The 21,796-nt window shown below is 32.7% G+C and overlaps 1 protein-coding gene across 2 annotated transcripts in view; it reads right to left on the bottom strand.

Annotated features, from left to right (window-relative positions):
- LOC148945049 (serine/threonine-protein kinase sel-5-like) overlaps positions 1-20,321 on the bottom strand; it is a 123,508-nt gene extending 103,187 nt beyond the window's left edge. Inside the window, exons 1-4 of one of the 2 annotated variants that reach the window (XM_089099385.1) lie at positions 20,286-20,321; positions 14,567-14,714; positions 5,064-5,182; positions 993-1,126 (exon numbers count right to left, since the gene is read on the bottom strand). In XM_089099385.1, coding sequence (XP_088955511.1) covers positions 993-1,126; positions 5,064-5,182; positions 14,567-14,702 — 389 coding nt within the window. In that variant the 5' untranslated portion in view covers positions 14,703-14,714; positions 20,286-20,321. Of the gene's footprint in view, positions 1-992; positions 1,127-5,063; positions 5,183-14,566; positions 14,715-20,040; positions 20,072-20,285 lie in introns of those variants that run through there. The other variant, XM_089099386.1, reaches the window with a different exon arrangement.
- Positions 20,322-21,796: the final 1,475 nt, after the last annotated feature.

The raw sequence follows: 21,796 nt of genomic DNA, 5'->3' as shown, positions 1-21,796 counted from the left end.
GTCTTAGCTGTCTCTTCAAAAATATTTTTCTTATATAGCAAAATAGCAGGATTTTTTTTTTGAAAAAAGATATTTGTTTTTTTTTTGTTTTTTTTTTGTTTTTTTGTTTTTTTTTTGCCACAAGCGCCAATTACCTAACCTAACCGGTCTTGGATTTTTCTACAATTAGCCATGTCTTGATGCCTGCAAAATGCTTGATTTTAATTCAAAATCAACGGAGCTTAAGCTAGTAGACTGAAAGAAAAATGTTTTGATTTGTACAGATTTCAAATCAGTCTTAGGGGTCAGAGGAATTTTTATTCTTCTTTTTTATACCAAGGGATATCATCTTTTATATATGTACCCGAACACAGCGATTGGGGGGGGTCTACCAAGGCTGGTTTGAATGAATACTAATAAATTTATTTCAAAACCAATTGGACCAAGTTCATTCTGAATTGCAATAAAGATATTTCTTTGCATACAATTTAACACTAAATAATTCTGGAATTGGCAGATAATTAGCATAATTAATAAACCAGATAATTAGCATATTAAAAACAATATAAGTTTTAATGCTTCCTTTTCAATTTTCTCTAGTGCTCATTTTACGGTTTTGCTCAAATTGGTATCCAAAATATTCAATCGTAGTAACTGGTTGAAGTGAAAATAATTTTGATTTCTTTAGCCTCCATATATTTTGTAATTCCTGAAAACAAAAGTACGAAATAATTCAGGCTACGGTACAAAAGCACCAAAGGCTAGATGGCGTTGGTGATTTCTTTTTTCGCCGCTAGGGCGAGTTTTCACTCTTGTAAGTATCGAACATTCTTTGGTAACAAGTTGCTGAAAAATTTACAAATTTTAAAATATTACTACAATTATTATTCATTATTTAAAATAAACATTGATTATTTAAATATTATTTAAACATTTATTAATTATTAAAATAAATTTATTATTTAAAAAAAATAAAAAATTTATTATTTAAAAATACAAATTTTACCACTTACCGACTATTCATTTGTTGAAGTATATTAGTCTTATAGTAGGGCATAAGCAGCAAAACTTCATATACTCCATTTCCGACTGGGTTTGTACTTGAATCCACATATCCAATTAAATTTTTATGTCCATTAAGGGTAGACTGTAAGGAAAAAGTGTAAGAAATAATAAATTCCTCTTAAGCAGATTTCACACTACATACGTAATTTTCAAGGCTATGTGGCTAGGTGCAACATTTGACACTTAAACAAGTTCTTTGCATTAGGCTGACGCATAAATCCATCATAATCATCCTCTAACATAATCACAATCATCATCAGAATATAAAAAAGAAAACTGTTCAAAAAGCGTGGAATCGAGTCAGGGATTCCAGATCTGATCAAGTGTGGAATGCTTCTCAGAAAAATTTAATCAATTGGTTTTTAATGATTATTAATCGGCCATGCCGGATTCCCATTGGGTTGCTACTATGTTGAACTTATCCACGATGTAACACAGACGTACGTAATGTGGAATTCAAAGAAGAGCTCAAGTCTGCTTGGCACTGTCTACGTTATGGACAAAATTTTCCCCAAAAGACTGCACAAAGAAACATAAAGTCTGGATTTATGCTAGTGTTAACAGAAATAAAAGATAAGAAAATTAAAGAAAACTAGCTTAAACATTGTAAAAAAAAACACAAACACTAAATAAAAATGAAAAATTTAATTAAACAAAATCACCTTTTATAAACTATTGTCTTTAAATTATAGTTGAAAAAAAAAATATCTTTTTTCCCTATTGTTAAAGGAGGAGGAGCGTGCGTATTTGTTTTGGCCTCAAGTGGCTTGATGCTGCGGTGAGTTGTTAGTAGTAGTAGTTAAAGGCTTCCGGACGCGTATCGAAATATTCGACCTTGTATTATTATGTCTACAATTTTTTTTTAGCTCAGTGCCTCAATAAAGTTTCACCTGGGATTATATTTGCATTTCATTTTCAATTATAAATGGAAAGGCAGTATGATCAAACAAGTTATTTCAAACTTCTTATAATATATAATTCAGACTCTGAAATATAATTTCAGACTCCTATAAATAATCCAACTGTGAATAATCCAAAAAGTTGATAGTTTCCATGCGAAAGGACATCTTTTAAAAAGTATATTTTCTCAAAATTCATAAGACTTGGTCGAAAACGAACAAAATCTTGTCAATAATGCAAAAGCTAATTCCTTTGAGCAGGATCGTTCCTTCAACGAAGTTCAACCAGGACTAATTAAATGAAACGGAATGAGGCAATTCGTTCATGTGAAATAAAAATTTAAGAACATTTTTTCAATGCTAGTCTTGCCTTTTGGCAGCTAGCCTCAAAGGTCTTTTAGTAACAGGTTCACTGGTATTGACTACTTGTTGTTTAATATAATTTGTCAAATACTTTTTAATTAAATCTGTGTATAAATCATTTAGTGATTGATACAGGATAGAGATATTCATTTCAGTTTTGAGTACATTTCACTATCTTAAAAAAATCCCCTATTGTTTTACCTGTTGTTTGTGATTAACATTGAATAAATTTTATTTACCATTGAATGTATTGAACTTAATGCTAAAATAGAATTAAATTATGTTATTTCTAGTCTCACAACCAAATAATTTAAAAACACAAAATTTGAAAACCACCACAAAAAACTTTGCTCGAAAAGAATTGTGTTTAGTTTATTGAAAAAGAATTACCTGACATTTTTACAATTAGTCAGAACTAGGGTGTTAATAAAAAAAATACACTATGATAAAAGAAAAGAAAATGTTGAAGAAAAAATAAATACAGGACGAAAAAAAAAAGCAAAAAAATATAGAAGAAGTCAAAGTATTAGTTCCTTGGTTTTTGTTTGTTTTTTTTTGTCAAGACGAGTACCAATTGAATTATCCCAACCGGGATCAGGGCTCGGCTGCCCCCCCCCCTAAAAAAAAACAAAACACAGATTGTCCCAAATTTCTTGGAATGTCTTTTTAAAATTATGAAATGAAACTTGTTTGTCACACATCTAACTTCATGCATCTTTTCCTTACACAAGTTAAAAATATATTTTAAAAATAATATTAAACAATGTCACTCGTTTTTTTTCAAAATACAAGAAGAAAAAAAAGAAAAAAGGAAAAAGAATACAAAAAGCCAAAGTATTAATCCCTTCGTTTTTGTTTCTGTCTTTTATAATTTGAGTAACAGTATTAGACTAAATTGGCCTTAAAATAATACCATGCTTCAGCAATATATTATAGCCTCAGCCAAAATCAATTAAAGCCTCAGTCTGAATCTATTAAAGCCTCAGCCTATATGTTCATTTTCAGGAAGGCTGTGATAGTATAGAACCTCATACACATTCACTTTCTCGTTTTGTTACCCCTAGAAAACTGCTTCACCTGGCTTTCATAATTCAAAATTTAGCATTTATACCCAGTTGTAAATACAACTTCGATCAGTCAAAATTTAGGCAATGTCCTTGAGAATCGAGTTATCAGGCTCTGAGTTAAACTCATACCAAAGGGCTAGCTTTCATAAAATAAAAGCATTCCCAGTCTTCAACTCTTAATAGCTTTTAGAACTTTCAAAATGAAAACCGCCCATTATTTTAATTGCTAGCCCATAATACAAATCATAAAAAAAAGCAGATATAACTTCTATCACTAAAAATTTTGGCTAATACCATTGTGATTTCGAATCTAAGGGCTTGCTTGCATAAAACAAAAACATACCCACCCTTCAACTCTTCATAGCTCTTACAGCCTTTAAGATGAAATTACCCTTTTTTAAATTGCTAGCCGAGAGCACACGTAACAAAAAGGCATATGTTCCAGAAAACTGGCCCTTAGGTCAAAATTTTCCATCAGTCGAAATTTTGGCAACGCCCATGAGATTCGAATCATTAAGCTCTAAATTAAATTTAAACCTAAAAGCTAGCCTTCACAAAAAACACATACTCACTCTTCAACTCCACATAACTCCTAAAACTCTTACGATGAATTTGCTTGATATTTTATCATTCTACCAGAGCACATGTAACAAATTGGCAGATGCTTTAGAAAAATGGCACTCTTAACTTCTAAAAATTAAAATTTGACATTTAAAACCAGGGTATATCGAACTTCAATAACTCGAAATTTTGACAATACCCTGGAAACTCGAGTTATTGGGCTCTCAACTAATCTAAATCTAAGGGCTAAAGTCCATAAGTAAAAAACATACCCATCCTTCAACTCTTCATAACTCTTACAACATTTAAGAGGAAATTGTCCTTTGTTAAATTGTTAGCCCGAAGCACACGACACAAAAAGGCAGACGTTCCAGAAAGCTGGTCTTAAAGTCAAATTTTTGCACTTATACCCTAGGAAAACACAACTTCGGTAATTCGGTCGAGTTACCGGGTTCTCAATAAATCCGAATCTAAGGGCAAGCTTTCATAAAATACAAACATACCCACTCTTCAACTTGTAATGGCTCTTAGAACTTTTATGATGGGATTGCCCATTCTAAATTATTAGCCCAGAGAACACATCACAAAAAGGCAGATGTTCCAGAAAGCTGGCCTTAAAGCCAAAATTTTACACTTATACCCTAGGAAAATACAACTTCGGTAATTCAGTCGAGTTACCGGGTTCTCAATAAATCCGAATCTAAGAGCAAGCTTTCGTAAAATACAAACATACCCACTCTTCAACTTGTAATGGCTCTTAGAACTTTTATGATGGGATTGCCCATTCTAAATTATTAGCCCAGAGAACACATCGCAAAAGGCAGATGCTCCAGAAAGTTCGCCTGCACGTCAAAATTTTACATTTATGTCCTGTTGTAAATGCAACTTCAATCATTGGAAAATTTGACAATGCCTTTGAGATTCAAGATATTGGACTCCAATTAAATTCAAATATAAAGGCTAGCCTTTATAAAATAGAACGCCTCATAACTTTCAAGATAAAAATTGCCCATTTTTAATGGGCAATTAATTGGCTAACCCACAGCAAAAATCATAAAAAAAGGCAGACGGTTTGACACAACCAAATTTTTGTCACGACTGTAAACTTTAAAGAAAGAATAGAACTTACCACAATTTGAATTTCTCTTTTACAGACATTAAGGTCATGTTCATTGTTTACATACATCCTTTTCAAGGCGTAACGTACACCATTTGATCCTTTTACAAGAAATACAATAGCAAATCCACCTAAAAATGAAAACAATGGAGATAAAAAAATAAGAATAGGGCTAAATAGTTGCAAACGAAAAGCCCATAACCCCTAATAGAAGAAGAAAAATATTAAATGAGTATTACCCTTTTTATGGATTCTAAAAATACCGTTAAGATTTATGTTCCCTCTGAAGCATGCGATCTTGGGAAAAACCAACAAGCTGAAAATTTCATCGAAAGGAAAATACGAAAGGAAAAGTAAAAAAGGAAAAATACTTGAAAGGAAAATACTTGTATTTCAGACCTGTCCATTCACCGAGCCAGAGTTATGACCAGGGCTGTGGAGTCGGAGTTTTAGTAATTTGGGCTAAATGGAGTCGGTATACTGAAAATACATGGAGTCGGAGTTGGTTATAACTTATAAAATCTAGTTACTTTCTGTCTCTTAATAAACTTTAAAACAGGACTGTGGAGTTGGAGTCGGAGTTTTAGCTGTTTTTTTTCTGAATGGAGTCGGAGTAGGTATGTTGAAAATATCTAGAGTCAGAGATGGAGTCGTTTTTAACTTTTAAACCACTCCACATCCCTGGTTATGATGTCAATTAGAGTTTCTACTTTGAGAGTGATCTAAACTTGCATAGTTTATAGAAATTTGTTTCCTTTTTTCGACAATCTTTAGTTAATTTTCGGCAGATTTTTCAATTTATAAAAAAAACATAAAGCAAATTCAAACATTTAATTTGATAGATGAATAATGCTGAATCTGTACTGTCGAATGATAGCAAAATATTTTTCTTGTGGTGAAAAATTACAAGCACAGAACGGCAGAGACCAACACACCAAAAAACTTGCATGAGAAACATAAACCTGAAAACCCAAACATTCTGGATAACCCAAACGGCCGATCCAGACTTCCCATCTTAGTAATGTTTTCTTAAGGTTCAGTAAGGTGAGGCTCATAAAGAAGAAGAAACAACCTCTTTATTGAACACTGCAGTTCTTATGGATTCTAACAGTAGTATTTAAAAACCGAACATTCTGGATAACTCAAGTGGTTAATCAAGACTTCCCATCTCAGTAAGATTTTTTTAAGGCTCAGTAAGGTAAGGCTCCTATCATAGGCAGCGCAATAGCGCCGCCTAAGTAAAGAACGATGTTGGCACAATGTAATTTTTTTTAGACCAGATCACTTTCTATAGAAGAAGTTGTCATAGAAACTTCAAAAAGGGCTCACTCGATTGAAATTTGAAAGGACTAGTGCCCTTTTTAACAGACGAGCCCCCATGCCCATCATTTCCCCTGACGAAATCAATCAAAATTTTGAGATAGCCATTTTGTTCGGTGTAGTTGAAAGGTCCGGAAACTACGTTTTTGAGGATGACCCCCTTTCCCCACATTCCTCAGGGCATGGATTGTAAGTTATGCCCTTGGGACACATAAAGTTTTTATAGAAAGGGGGGTCGTATAAATCTTGGAGGAGGCTCATTAGATTGGTAATCAGAAGTTCTAGTGCCCTTTTTGAAAGCAACAGTGATTAGAGGGCATTTACACCCCCCCTCCCACACACACACGCACGCCATATTTTCTCGAAATGCATCCAATTGAAATTTGAAGATACCAATTTTATTGAAAATAATCCAAAGATCATACAACAAGGCTTTTGTGGTTGAAACAAACCCCCAGAGCCAAGAGGCTAAGTTATGCCCCGGGTGCATTTAAGCTTTTTATGGAAGGGAAGGTTGTTTAACTTTAAATGGGGTTCATTTGGTTGAAAATTGGAAGTTCTAGTTCCCTTTTAAAAGTCAAAAGTGATGGAGAGCAACTAGCCCCCCCCCCCCAACTACTCCTATTTTCACCAAAAACACATCTGATTGCAATTGTGAGATAACCATTTTGTTCAAAATAGTCCAAAGAAAATATAACAATGCCACTAGGGTTAGCACAAACCCCCCGAGCCCTGGGGCAAGGGTTGTAAGTTATGCCCTGGGGGCATCTTTTCACGAAACGCATTTGGCTGAAATTGTGAGATAGCCATTTCGTTCAAAATAGTCCTAAGATCATATTACAACGCCTACAGGGTTGGCAAAAACCCTCAGAGCCCTGAGGCAAAGGGTTGTAAGTTATGCCCTGGATGCATGTACGGTTTTCATGGAATGGGTGGTCGCATAAACTTCAGATGGGGCTCATTTGATTTGAAATTGGAAGTTATAGTGCCCTTTTTAAGAATCAACAGTGATTTGAGAGAAACCAGCCCCCCACCACGCCCATCATTTCCCCGAGCATATCCAATCAAAACTTTGATATTCTGATTAGCTCAGGTGAAGGATCCGAATATCATGTCTTTGACGATGACAATACCTCCCACAGTCCTCAAGGCAAGAGTTTTAAGTTATTCCCTGGGGGCATTTAAGGTTCTTATAGAAAGAGTGGTCGTATATACTTCAGAGGGGTCTCAGTTGATTGGTAATCAGATATTTTAGTGCTCTTTTTAAGAGTCAGAGTGAACAGAGGGCAGCAGCCCCCCCCCCACACGTCGGGTTTTCCCGAAATGCATCCAATAGAAATTTTGACATATCCATTTTATTAGAAATAGTCCAAAGATCACATAACAAGGCTTTTGGGGTTGTTTCAAACCACCAGAGCTCGGGGGCAAGGGTTGTAAATTATGTCCCATAGGCATTTAAGGTTTTTTATAAAAGGGATGGTTGTATAAACCTTAGAGGTGGCTCATTAGGTTGAAAATCGGAAGTTCTAGTTCCCTTTTAAGAGTAAAGTGATGGAGGTCAACTAGCCCCCCCTAACTACCCCTGTTTTCATGAAAGGCATCTGATTGAAATGCTGAAACATCATTTTAAAACAAAATTGTCCAAAGAACATATAATATTGCCTCCAAGGTAGACACAGCCCCCCCCCAGAACCCTGAGGCAAGGGCTTAAATTATACCCTGGGGGCGTATAAGGATTATATGAAATGGCTGGTCGTTTAAACTTCAGATGGGGCTCCTTTGATTTGAAATTGGAAGTTAAAGTGCCCTTTTTAAGAGTCAAAAGTGATTTGATAACAACCAGCCCCCCCCCCCCCCACGCCCGTCATTTCCCAAAATCAAGCATCAAAACAAAGTAATGAGAGAACTTTTTTCAGCATTGCTGAAAGGTTCAGTAATTACGCGTTTGGGGATGTCAACCCCCCAGGCCTCAGGGCAAGGGCTGTAAGTTAGGCAATTTGTTTATTGTTTACATATAGTATATGTTATTGAGGAAAGGTATGAATGTTTGACTACTACTTTCTGAAAATATGAAGGTTATTAGGGTGAGTCTTTCTAGGAGTGTTGAGGTGAGTATTGAACTAAATCAAAATATGTTATATGTATATGGGTTGTCAAAAGGACGTAACTCAGGAATGACTGAGTATATTAATTTGGAACTTAAGGAAATGATAAGGGAGATGATCAATATACCAAAAAGGCAATGTTCGCACGTTACTACTACAACAACTACCACTACTTCTACTGCTACCAAAAATACAACTACAACCCCCACTTTCACTAACACTACTACTTCTGTAACACTACTACTTCTGGGGAAAGTTGAACTAAATCAAAGCTTATTATTTGCATACAGATTGCTGATACGGGCGTATCAGCAATATCTTTGGAACGGCTTATCATATCAAGAGGAAGTGGAATATTCAGTTGACCAAAAGGCAAAATGTACATGCTACTACTGCTATCAATACTACAGCAACTACTGTTCCTACTACTAATAATAATACACTATTACAGCTACTACTGTTTCTACTCCTACCACAACTACTATAATACTAGTACAATTAAGGCTAAGCGTATGAAGGCGAAAATTAATAAATTTTTGAGGGGGAAATTGAAGTAAAAAAAAAAGCTCAATGCGCATGCAAACTGTCGAAAGACCATACCTAAAAAATATATTTTGGAATTAAGTTGGAACTTTCAGAGAACACTTAAAGGGGAAGATCAATTGACATAAAAGTAATATGTGCATGTCACTAATAACACTACTACCATTGCTACTACTGCTACTAAACTACTCCAACTACTACTTCAATTACAATAACTTGTAAGGCTTAGAATATTAAGATAAAAAGGCGGTCAAAGGGGGTCAAAAGGGCACATTAGCAATATTTTTGGAACTGCTTGCCGTGCCAAGGTGAAACTTCCGGGGATCATGAAAGGGATATTCAAGTGTTCAACTGATCAAAATGCAAGAAGTGCAGCTACTACCGCTATTATTACTACTGCTACTACTATTTCTACTACTACTAATACAACTCTAACACTGCAAGTACTTCTCCTACTACCACTACAACTACTGTGATACTAGTACTATTAAGGCTAAGTTTATTAAGGTAAAATATGAGAGAATATTAATGGCAAATTCGAACTAACAAAAGACACTATGTGCATTTAAATTGTCAAAAGGGCATATCTTAATAATTGATTTGTGCATTAAGTTAAAACATCATATATTGAAAGGGACGTTGAAAAACTCCAATGGTGATATATGCATACTAACGCTAACACTGCTAGTACAACTATTGTTGCTACACAAGCTAAGGGTATTAAGGTGAAGCTTTCAAGGAATATTTAGGCAGATGTTTGACTAAATCAAAACAAACTATGATTATGTAGATTGTCAAAAGGGTGACAAAATAATATCACAATAACGGCTTCAGTTCAGTGAGGTTCAGTGAGGTAAGGCTTAGCTTACAGTAAGGCTCCTAATAGAACAAAAATTAACCTCTTTACTGAACACTGCAGTTCTTATAGATTCTAAAAGTAGCCCTAAAAATGAAAATACTGGATAACTCGAATGGTCAATCCAGGCTTCCCACCTGGGTAAGGTTTTCTTCAGTCTTCAATCAGCCTAACCTTAAGAAAGAAAGGGAAAAGACTTTTAGAGAAAGAGGAGACCTGGGTAACACTGTTAACCTTTGTATGGAGGGATCATTCCATCAAGTGTCTCCCTAGAAAGTGTCCTCCAAGAACAATTTGGCTCAGAAGACATATGAGGAAATTCAGATTCATAAAAATTCATACATTTTGCTTTTAAACTACGTATCCGTTTTGAAATAATCCCAGAATCAATAAAATTGTAGCCAAGTATATAAACTAGTAATTCGAAGTGTTTAATCTCAAACGACTGTAATAATAAACATATTTTTGGACTGTCAATGATATACACATTTCTTTTCAATTGTACCGGGAGTAAAACACGATATACTTGAAATACCAAAATAAAGTTCCTTCTTTAATTCGGACTCCTATAATTAAGCTAAATCTAGTTTCAAAAATGAAAAAGTCCTTAATCAGCAAAGACAAGAAACTGCAGTCTTTGGATTTCGCTAAGACAGTGAGCAATAAGAAAAGTGCTACGCACAATATTTTTAAGGACGTTTAAACGATAAGAACCGTGTGAACGCCTGAATCATCAAAAATATTTAAGACGTATTATTGGACGAGGGGTCGCGTCCTTGGGGCCCGTGAGCCAATGGCAGGCAGTCCCTAGAGCGCAGGACGAAAGAACCGCGTTTGGGAGTGGGGAAAATGTGCTTTTTAATTGGAGTATGAAGCGGGATCAAAGAGAGCTGGTACCGCAAATAATCTCGGTCACCATTTATTGTTTGAAGTGACCCATTGCTGTACAACTAAGCATGTAAGTTTAATAAATCTATTGTCTTTTTATAAGTGTTCGTTTCTCTTGTATGTCCGAGTCTAGTCCGATAATGGGTAACTAGTTCGCCAGTCTCCAAGGTAAATGCTCCCAAAGGAATCTGATCTCCAAGTGGCGCTATAGGAGAAATCTCTATCGCCACGAGCAAACCTCTTCTATTACTACAAACAATCCTTCAATGGTACAAATTCCTACTTAATAACAAGATGTTAGCTGGATATTTTTACATAATTTTACTCATTCAATTACCACTTTCTTACCCAGTTTAATGCCTAACCAGTATTTGTCTTTTGCTACATTAATCAGGAAAGTTCTACTTTCTAGAGATCCATGATAGTATTTTTTTTTATTTTATTTTTGTGCATGTTTCTGCAGATTTTTCACACACGTTCTTGATTTTCAAACTTGGCACCCGCTTAATAAAAAAAAACTACAAGACGGCAGATGGAGGTCATTTTCCCTAAAATAGAATAATTTTTTAAGACTTATATGGTTGTTAAGACGTAAAAAAAAGAAAAAAAAGGAGCATTTTTGTTTAGATGAAGACTGCATTGGTATTCGAAGCTTCAAATGAATAATCAGAAGAAGAAGAAGAAGTCTATTACGGATTCCAGGTTCTGTTTTCCAGAAGAAGAAGGTTTTGTAATTTTCCATAGAATCAATTCAAATATTCAGGTTTCATTTTTAATGTCCTTGGTACCTTTAGTTTAACTTGAAGATACTTCATAAAAGACAAAACAATATTTATCATGGAAATTACAATTTCATACCAAACTGCTACTATACTAGTGTCAGGATTCCACTAAAAATTGGTCTAAAGAGCCCCAATCCAGAGTACTGGCCTTTAAAGCAAAATTTTTGAAGCATCTGACCCCCACCCCCTCCTCCACTACTTTGAAAATCTTCTGATTTCATATCTTTCAAATATAAAACCTATATTTTCTGATTTCTCAAACTGATATTAGCAAAAACTAACCCTTTCAGTTGTACTTGCTCCATATTTTGAGCTAAATTTATTATTTTGTATTTTCTTGGATAAGAAAATTTACCCAAGTTGTTTTTTTCTTTGTTTATTGTTGCTAAATTATTATGTGACAAATACAAACATATACATAAGCACATAGGTGTGAAAGCATAGTCCCCCAGACTGGGCAAAAGGACCCCAACTCTGAAAAAAAAAACACTGGTCTAAAAATACACTTTCTTTAAGCTTGAAGAAATACTATTCCCAAAGATCCCTTCCTCCATCGAAAATCAGTTACCCCCCCCCTTCACCACTGGTACTGGATGCGTGTCCATCTATGTAATGATTAACACATTGTTAAGACAAAATTTGGAACCAAACAGTCAGGAAATCTTTTTCCCCAACTCCCTTATACAAAGTCCTTGTTGATACAACTACATAATTTGAAAATAATGAAAATTCTTACTTCATAATTTTCAAGAAGTGATATTCTTGTTTAAACAAATACACAAAGCAAATTATTAGACTTACTAATTATTAATTTAAACAAAATAAGTGCACTTAAATACACTAAATAATTACATAACAAAATTTGATGATTAATGCATGGTAGTGTAATGATGGTAATGTATATCAAAATGTGGTAATGTATATCAAAATGGAACCAAAGAAAAAAAGACAGATGAGTCTCCTATGCTTCCATGTTAAAAAATGTACTTTAACTCCATTGGTTTTTTTTTTTATATAGCCCAGTGCTTAGGCTTCTATTGTATTTAGTCACACACCAAAACAAAGAAGCATTCTGAACTAGGAGAGAAAAACATTTTTGGTTATATTTTTTGTACTGGTGATATAAGCGATATATTTGTACAGCAAATAATTACACATTTGAATAAAAATACAATTTCTTAAAGAAGGAATTTATTTGATTCTTGAAAAATTCCAAGCTGTTGTAGTTTATGTATATCATAATCACTAGCAGTTTTTTTATTTTTGAGACGAATTTAATTTGAATATTTTGTTCCTTTAATTTAATTTAACATTTTGATTAAATATTTAATATTTAATCTATTAAAATTAGTTAATTAAAACTTTAACTCAATATACAATATAGTATAATTATTATGAGTTTATACTAATTTTAAAATTCTTCTACAGATGAGCTATTTTTAGATTTATATAGTTATTACCACGTAACCACGAATACAGTTATAGCCCCCCCCCCCGCCCTCTTTTACTATGAACAAAACTTACTCTTAACTAAGAAGAAAATTAGAAGAAATAAGGACATTTTTCCAAACACAGAAGAAAAAAACAAAAACGATGTCAGTTTGTCATTTGTCTCAAAATTGTGCATATTATTGTTAAAATACAGTCATATATACAAATAAGACATCACAGTCCAAAAAAACAAATTGCCAAAACACATTATTTGTCATGTCATGTAATTTTCTTTTTCTTTATTCTAAGTACCAAGGACAGTGAAGGAAACGTTTGATAGCTTGAGTTGGTTAAGTGGAAACTTACACAACCATATATATATCTAAAATAAGAAAAATCAGGAATTCAATTTTTAATTAAAAAAAAAAGAGTTCCATATGCAGTTGAGCACAAAGTTTGAAAAAATGAAATGCAGTTAAAAATCAGCAAAAATAAGCTAGAAACATATGACACCAAACAGCCTAAAAAGATGCAGCTGTTGGTGCAAAAAGGTGTAGTTGCCTTTGGGAAATAAAAAGCTGTCGATTTTATAATTATTACAAACAAAATCATTATTAAATTTAAGCAGTTAATTTTGCTTATTTATTTTCAAGGTTCAACATCGCTGCAAAAAACAACATTAATCAAAACTTTAACTGAATATGCAACATATTATAATTAATATGAATTTATATTAATTTGAAAATTCTTCGATAGATAAGCTATTTTTAGATTTATATAGTTATTACCACGCAACCACGAATATAATTATAGCTCCCCCCCCCCTCTTCTAGTAAAAAAAAACTTGCTCATAACTAAGAAGAAAATTAGAAGAAACAAGGATATTTTTCTGAACACAGCAGAAGAAAGCACAGAACACAGCAGTGCAAATTTACACAACCATATATATATGTGAAAATATGAAACATCAGGAATTCAATTTTTAATCAAAAAAAAAAAAAGAGTTCCATATGCAGTTGAGCACATAATTTGGAAAAACGAAACGCGGTTTAAAAATCAGCAAATAAGAAGCCTATGGCACCAAAAAAGGTACAGCTTTCCTTTGATAGTTTGTCTATGGGAATTAAAAAGCTGTCAAATTTTATAATTTTTACAGACAAAATGCATTGCCAAATTTAAGCATTTAGTTTTTTGCTTATTTAATTTTAAGATTCAACATGAAAATGTGATACAGTAAAAACTTCATAATTTTAAGATAGTCAAAAGAAAAATCTTAGAAAATAGCAGTGTTCAGGTCTGAAAAGTCATAAGAATAGTCCAGAAGACACAAAAATGTTTACATTTTTATGTCCTTGGTGCTTTAAATATTATCATTTTTTATAACAATATAACAAATATATTATAACAAAAACAGCAACAGTTTAACGGCCACCCCAAGAAGTAAGAAACTTGTCTATAGGGTTGGTAAATAGCACACTAAAGAAGCAACTGCCAGTTGACAACACAACAACAATTGAGCATTACAGACCTTATAACAAACAAGGCTTGCTCAGTAAGCTTAAACCCAATAAATAACGGAATATTTGATACCTTCTGCAATAACATCTTCAACAACAACATTGTGTTTTCCTATCTTGAAAGGCTTTCCAATTAAACTCTGCCCTTTTGCTTCTTTCTCTTTCACGGGTTCGCCTTTGGCTTCATTTCTTCCAAATATTTTCCTCATTCTAGTTTGAACCTTTAAACAAAATTAATAATTAAAAGTGATTATTTGTGATCTTAGATGTTGACAACTCAATACATATATAAAGATCAATCATCCTGCTATGATCAGTCAAAACGACCCATCCCCTTAGGATGTCTTGACAATATTGGTTTGAAGCAGTAATATCCATCTTTTGTGGCCCACAGACCCCTTTTTATAGTCAAAATTTTCCCATTGACACTGGTAGAAAAAAACTACACAACTGCATAATAGAAAGACAAAAATTTAACTTTGATGTCTTGAATGGTAAATGTGATGCAAAAATAAAATATAAATAAAAAGTTTTGTTGAACAAGTATTGTAGAAATTATTACTTTTGATTTAAAATACACAAACAAAATAATGACTTGGATGAACCTGATGGAATGTTATGAGTGTATTCATGTTTAACTCAATGATTGTAAGCAACAACAAGAAATCCCTACAGGATCTAATTTCTGGTTGTAGTGGCTCTGAATCCACATTCTTTTAAAATGAATATATGAAATATGGCTTTATTCTGTCATCAGGGAGTAGTACTTTAACTTTCTGAATTATGTGTAATAAAACAATTCAACTAAAACTTCTAAGCATAATGTACATCAGAATTTACAAAACATGTGTATATTGACTAATTTACAGACTAATTAGACAGAAACAGACAGATTACAGACTAATTTGTCAAGAACTGACTGAGTATCACTGGTCTGTGATTGAGAATACAGAAGTGGAAGCATCATGGACAACTATGAAAAGGATATTCACTACAAACAAGAGTTTGGATACTGCCCCCTTCCTTAACTGTAAAAACCAAAAGCCTACTACAACATTGGCGGTTTACTGAAAACGAATTATTTGACAAATATTTTCTTTTCCAGTTCTTACAGTATTGAAAATAAAAACTAAAAATTACAGTTAAGTAAAATCTTGAACTGATGGATCTTTCAACAATAAATATCATTCTGAATCTGATGGTCTGATTTTCATTAAGATTCTATTACTTTTAAGGGGCTTCCACCTTTTTTTGAAAACAAGGCAAAATTTATCAAGCTCCTAACCATTGATGAGTAAAACTAAATTTATTTAACTTTTATATTTGAAATCAGCATAAAAATCGAATTCTTTTGATATATCTATTGGTATAAAAATTCCGTTTTTAGAGTTTTAGTTAGTGTTGAGCTGCTTAGCTCCATACTTACAGTTTGTCACCACAAACTGTTTGATAAGACTGGCTGTATAGGCCATATCTAAATTCTAAATTGTATACGTTTGTCACCAATAAAATGTTAGGTTGGATCTCCAAGTTTTTCTTGAATGTTATTGGTCATTTTAGGATTAACATAAAAAAAAAATTAAAGATAGCAAGACTGTATCCAGAAAGCAGGATTAGGGGATTGAGGGGTTTCTTATCTGATTACTGCAGCACTAAAGTGTGTATCTACAGATTAAAATTAATTAAGCAGTTTAATGAATTTTCTTCTTTTTGTTCATGAATTAATTAGCCTATATATGTTGTGATTTGAAAGCAGTAGCTTCATTCTGTGTGAATTACACACACACACACAGTACCCTAGTGATTTATATATATATATATATATATATATATATATATATATATATATATATATATATATATATATATATATATATATATATATATATATATATATATATATATATATATATATATATATATATATATATATATATATATATATATATATATATATATATATATATATATATATATATATATATATATATATATATATATATATTATATATATTTATATATATATATATATATATCACTAGGGTACTGGTGATAAAACACTAGGGGTGGCACCGTGATTACGTGATTTTCGGGGATTTGGAGAACCAAATTTTTTTGGGGGGTGACACATAAATTTTCGGGGAAATACCCAAAAATTAGGGGATAGTGCAAGCTCTGCTTGATTTCTGATCAGGAAAATCGAAATACTAAACCACACGAGAAGGAAAAGCTCTGACTTTGCGGTTGACGCAATAAAGAATTGCCGTAAAAATAATTTGAAGTCGACCGAACGCCGCCGCCTCTGCCAGTGGCGGCGTGCCTGCTGCGCGCCGGCGGCGTTACGACACTTCGGCGGCGTTCAACCGGGCGTCTCGTCGGCGGCGTTCGATCGATCCGCCGGCGCGGCGCCGGGGTCTATATATATATACTATATATATATATATATATATATATATATATATATATATATATATATATATATATATATATATATATATATATATATATATATATATATATATATATATATATATATATATATATATATATATATATATATATATATATATATATATATATATATATATATATATATATATATATATATATATATATATATATATATATATATATATATATATATATATATATATATATATATATATATATATATATATATATATATATATATATATATATATATATATATATATATATATATATATATATATATATATATATATATATATATATATGTATATATATATATATATATATTATGGGGGGGGGGAGAATTTTAGGTTTGGAATTGAAAATTTACCTGTTGAGAATGAGTTTATTTGGTACTTATGCATTATAACTAAACCAACACTATAGGCTGCACAATGAAACCAGACATGGAAACCTGTCAAATGGGTATTCTGGCAAATTCCCCCAGCCTAAAATTTTCTGTAGAAAACACAGGTGTAATTTGCTATGGGGCAGGGCAACTTTTACAGGTGTTTGGTGATATTAGATATTGATGTTGATATATTGGACCAAATGTCAATATCAAAACCTAAATATCAAACAGTTTATGGTAACAAACTGTTATTAAGAAGCAGCCCCAAACAATAATAACCAAAACTCTAAAAAACAGAACTTTGATACCAATAGATATATCAAAAGAATCAGCTTTTTATGCTGATTTCAAGTAGGCTATATAAATTTCATTAAGTTTCATCTTACTCATCAAAAGTTACAAACCTGAGAAACTTTTCCTGATTTTCGAAAAAAAGGGGGAAACAGCCCCTAAAAGTGAAGTGATCTTAGTGAAAATAATACCATCAGATTCAGCGTATAATAAAACACTACTGTAATGTGGATAATTTTTTTATTTTTTGCCAGAAGAAAGATCATGGATGAATGTTTATTTGTTGTTGTTTTTTTCTACTTTCCAGGGGTGATTGTATTGGCCCAGTTGTCCTAGAATATTGCAAGAGGGTTCATTGAATGGAAATTAAAGTTCTAGTGCCCTTTTAAAGTGAAAAAGAAATTGAAGGGCAACTAGGCCCCCTCCTCTACCCCTTTTTCCCAAAATTGTCAAAATTATACACTGGAGGAATCTGTCAAAATTCTTATACAAAATTCTTTTTATGTCTTGCTTTCTCTTTTCCATCTCAATTTTACATGCAGAGTGGTTAAGACTATTTATCCAAGGTAAATTTTCACCAGGATTGAATTGTCTAAAGGATATTTCTGGGGGGAGGGGGTTCTCCATGGAGGTAGGTATTATTCAAAAAATGATCAGAAATTAAATTAAAAACAGACAAGTTTTTTTTAACTAAAAGTAAGTTTAAAAAATTTACTTGTTTAAGTTCTCTTGGTTCATCCCATTAAGAGCAATTTGTCATCATAAATTCAAAATGTAGGCTCATCTTTGACAAGCAATTGAAAAGGAAAAATTATATTTAATATTTGTGATTTAGAGAACAAATATCAAGAAATAAAAGTTACATTTTTAGAATCAGCAGACAATCAGCTTTCTGTTAATATGTAAAAAATCTGAAACACTGAAAAGATATATACATCAAAATAGGATAATTGGTATTTCCAAAACGAGGTTCTTGGAGGTAAGTCAATAAACTAATAATTTCAAGAGATTAATCTAGAATAATATTAGTAATAATTATATCAATGCATAGCTTAGATTCTTAGCTATTCATTGATATAAACAATTCTTCTCAATTCCTCTTTGGTAAAAAGATGTGCAGGTTTTAGTTTTATATAATTTTGCTCAATTGGATCCTGGTCTTTTACTCTATATTGAGACCATTGAATGCAGAAGAAAAGTGAAATCAGAAGAAAATTTAAATTTTCAAGGTTAAGAAGGAAATAAGTCATGCTTAATTCAGATTTCAGTAATGAAAGCTCTGTTATTAGAATATGGGCTGGTAACTAGTGTCCCTACACTGAATTATTACTGTATGGGGTAGGCTAGTCTCTGCTGACAAACCCAGTTCTTAAAACAATATTGAGATTTATCAGTAGAACAAAGAAGTTTAAAACTGGATTGTTGAATTATAGCTTTTGGAACAAAAAGTTTATGAACTTAACTCCTGACTGGGCCAAATTGACAATCCACTTCTTGAGTGTAGGCTGTCAGTTCCACTGACAATCCCAACTGTCAGTGGAAAACAACTGGTAAAGTTCTACCAAATCATATTATTGACTTATGCATTACGTCTATGATTGGGTTCACCCTCTAGTCAATACCTTGCTCTTTAAGCCAAAGATTTTTTAGTATTTTCATAAGAGCTATTTATTCTAAATAACTCCCTTTGTGATTAAGGGGTCATTCTTAAAGAATTGGAACAAAATTTGAACTTCAGCTTAAAGAGCAAGGTATTGACTAGCCTAGGGGGTGAGCCCCCTAATATAGGTATTAAAAATATATGAATCTGGATGCTGAGTGGAAAGATACACCATGGAAGTTTGACTGGGAAGCACCAGAATCTTCCACCAGAACTTAACCAACTACAACAGTCATCATAAGGAGTGATTCAACAGGATCGAAAGTCCTTATTTCACTCCAAGCTGTGATTTAAGGTAAGGTAATTTAAGATAATATTTATTACTACTAAAAATGTTTGTAAATAAAATTAAACAAGTTTCAAGAAAGCCATTTAGCCAAATAAAAGTTAAATTAATATGCAAATTTTGTTTTAATTATTTATGTACAGTGAGCCAAAATCAAGACCTGCATTAGGCCATTCAAAAATTAAATAAAAAAAACAATACCACTTGATGCCTTTTTTTATGCTGATTACAAATATAGTAATCATTTCTATTGGAAATGAATTTCAGCCCCCCCTATATATACCAATTCAGGGTATATAGGCTATTTCTATAACCTAACCCTAAACTGGCATATATATAGGGGGGCTGAAATTCATTTCTGATAGAAATAATTATTAAATTAGTAATCAGCATAAAAAAAATGCATTGAATGGTGTATTTACTTTAGGCCTATTCCTAACTCAATAATATGATTTGGTAGAACTTTACCAAAAAACTTTTATAATCTGGGTTATCAGCAGAAAAGCAAGTCTAAAATCCAAATTTTAGTTTGTCAGTGGAAAAGATCTATGATTGCTTTTCTGACAACATAATGACATGGTTGCTTAGATCCATAACTAATACATATTAAAGTACATCTTGTTTGATATAGTCACTTCAATTTATTTTTTTTTAAACTTTCGCTTCGAAAGGATTCTAGAACGTAGCCTAACTCTAACTAAGATGCATTCTACCTAGGCTATGGTCTATTTACAAAAAATTCAATCAAATGTTGACATCTTCTATCTGAAAAGATAAAGTAGTCATATAGGAAGTTCAGGACAACAAAATAAATAGATGACGTTTTAAGAAAGAAGACCATCGAAAAAATCGGAATTAACCGAATAACAGTGGTGTCGTTGAAGTGGGGGGGGGGGTAAGAACGGGGTAGGTTCCCACCTTATAATTTAGGAAAAGCTATAATTTATTAAGGATCTGCAAATATGTTTCTCGTTTTAAGTGTCAAAGTTTAGTACAACAAATTAAATGTTACAGTCAAAATCCATTCAAAATTACGAGTAAATGAAAAGCAGGATACAGGGGCTGTTATAATAAAGATTGGTTCAATTATGAGACTGAGCCTCTTGAGCTGGATGTAGGGACTGGGGGAAGGGAATGGGGGATATGTAGTGCAGTATTAGTGGGGAATCTGGCTAAAAAAGCCGAGTGTATACGACATTCACCTTCGCCCATCCGAAAGCTTGTTTACGTTGTGCTACGTTTGTCTGCAGTAGCTCATTGCTGACAATTTTAGTAAAAACTAAGCACGATCACTTATACTCATTATTGTTTAATATGTGTTTATTGTTTATAATGTTTATTAAATTCAGTTGTGCGTAATGTTTTTAAAATCAGTTGTTTAATTAAATTAAATTTAAGTTGCGTGTTTGTTAAATAGTTACTTTTATTCACTACCGCTTGAATAGAGCGTTTCTTCAATATCAAATCCTATTGCCGTAACACTGCAGATACGCTCTTTTGATAGCTTTAGTTAATATGCTGCCTTATGATTTACCTCAGTACTTAACCGTGAATAGATACTAACTTCCATTGGGACTGATAGTGCCAAAACCTTTTGGTAGGCTGAAGCCAAACATTTTGAACCCCACATTTTCCTTTTCTAAATACACTGTTTGAATTTATCTTGCTTTCTCCCCCTTCCCCCACCCAAAAAGGGTCTGAAAGTCCTAGTTAAATTCCTACCTTCTGTTTCAGAGATAATCTAGATATGTAATTTTAATAACCTGGATAATTTTTTCATTTACTTTTCTCGACCTCTCACCCAAGTTAAAACTTACGCTCCACATGGCTCTCCATCACCGATTGAAAATTTTAACTTGATTCCAAAGCTGTTCTTAAGATAAATTCTAGTAATTTCTAATTCTTATACGAGCTTGCAGCGTAAAAATATTTAGGCGTACAGAAAAAAAATTCGCTCCCTTAACTCTAATGGTTCTTTTTTACGCAAATATCTTCTTTTGGTTTTCATCACTACTTTAACAGAAATTGATTATATTACAAAGGGGGCTCATAGGGTCAAATATTTTAAGCAGATTAAAATCTAAATCTTTAGCTTCTCCTCTTCTGCATCGTTCTCTTAATTCATGATTTGTATTCTATTTGCCTTCCCTCCCCAAACACCCCCTTAAAGTTTCAGCTTGATCCCAAATGTTGCTCCCAAGATAGTTCAGGTTTGTTGTTTTGA

This window comes from Artemia sp. Qi Xiang Cuo, chromosome 13 (genome assembly GCF_049724085.1).
Source record: "Artemia sp. Qi Xiang Cuo chromosome 13, ASM4972408v1, whole genome shotgun sequence".
In the NCBI taxonomy this organism is placed as follows: domain Eukaryota; kingdom Metazoa; phylum Arthropoda; class Branchiopoda; order Anostraca; family Artemiidae; genus Artemia; species Artemia sp. Qi Xiang Cuo.
Note: the sequence above shows the minus strand (reverse complement) of the source record. Positions and strands in the feature narration are given on the sequence as shown.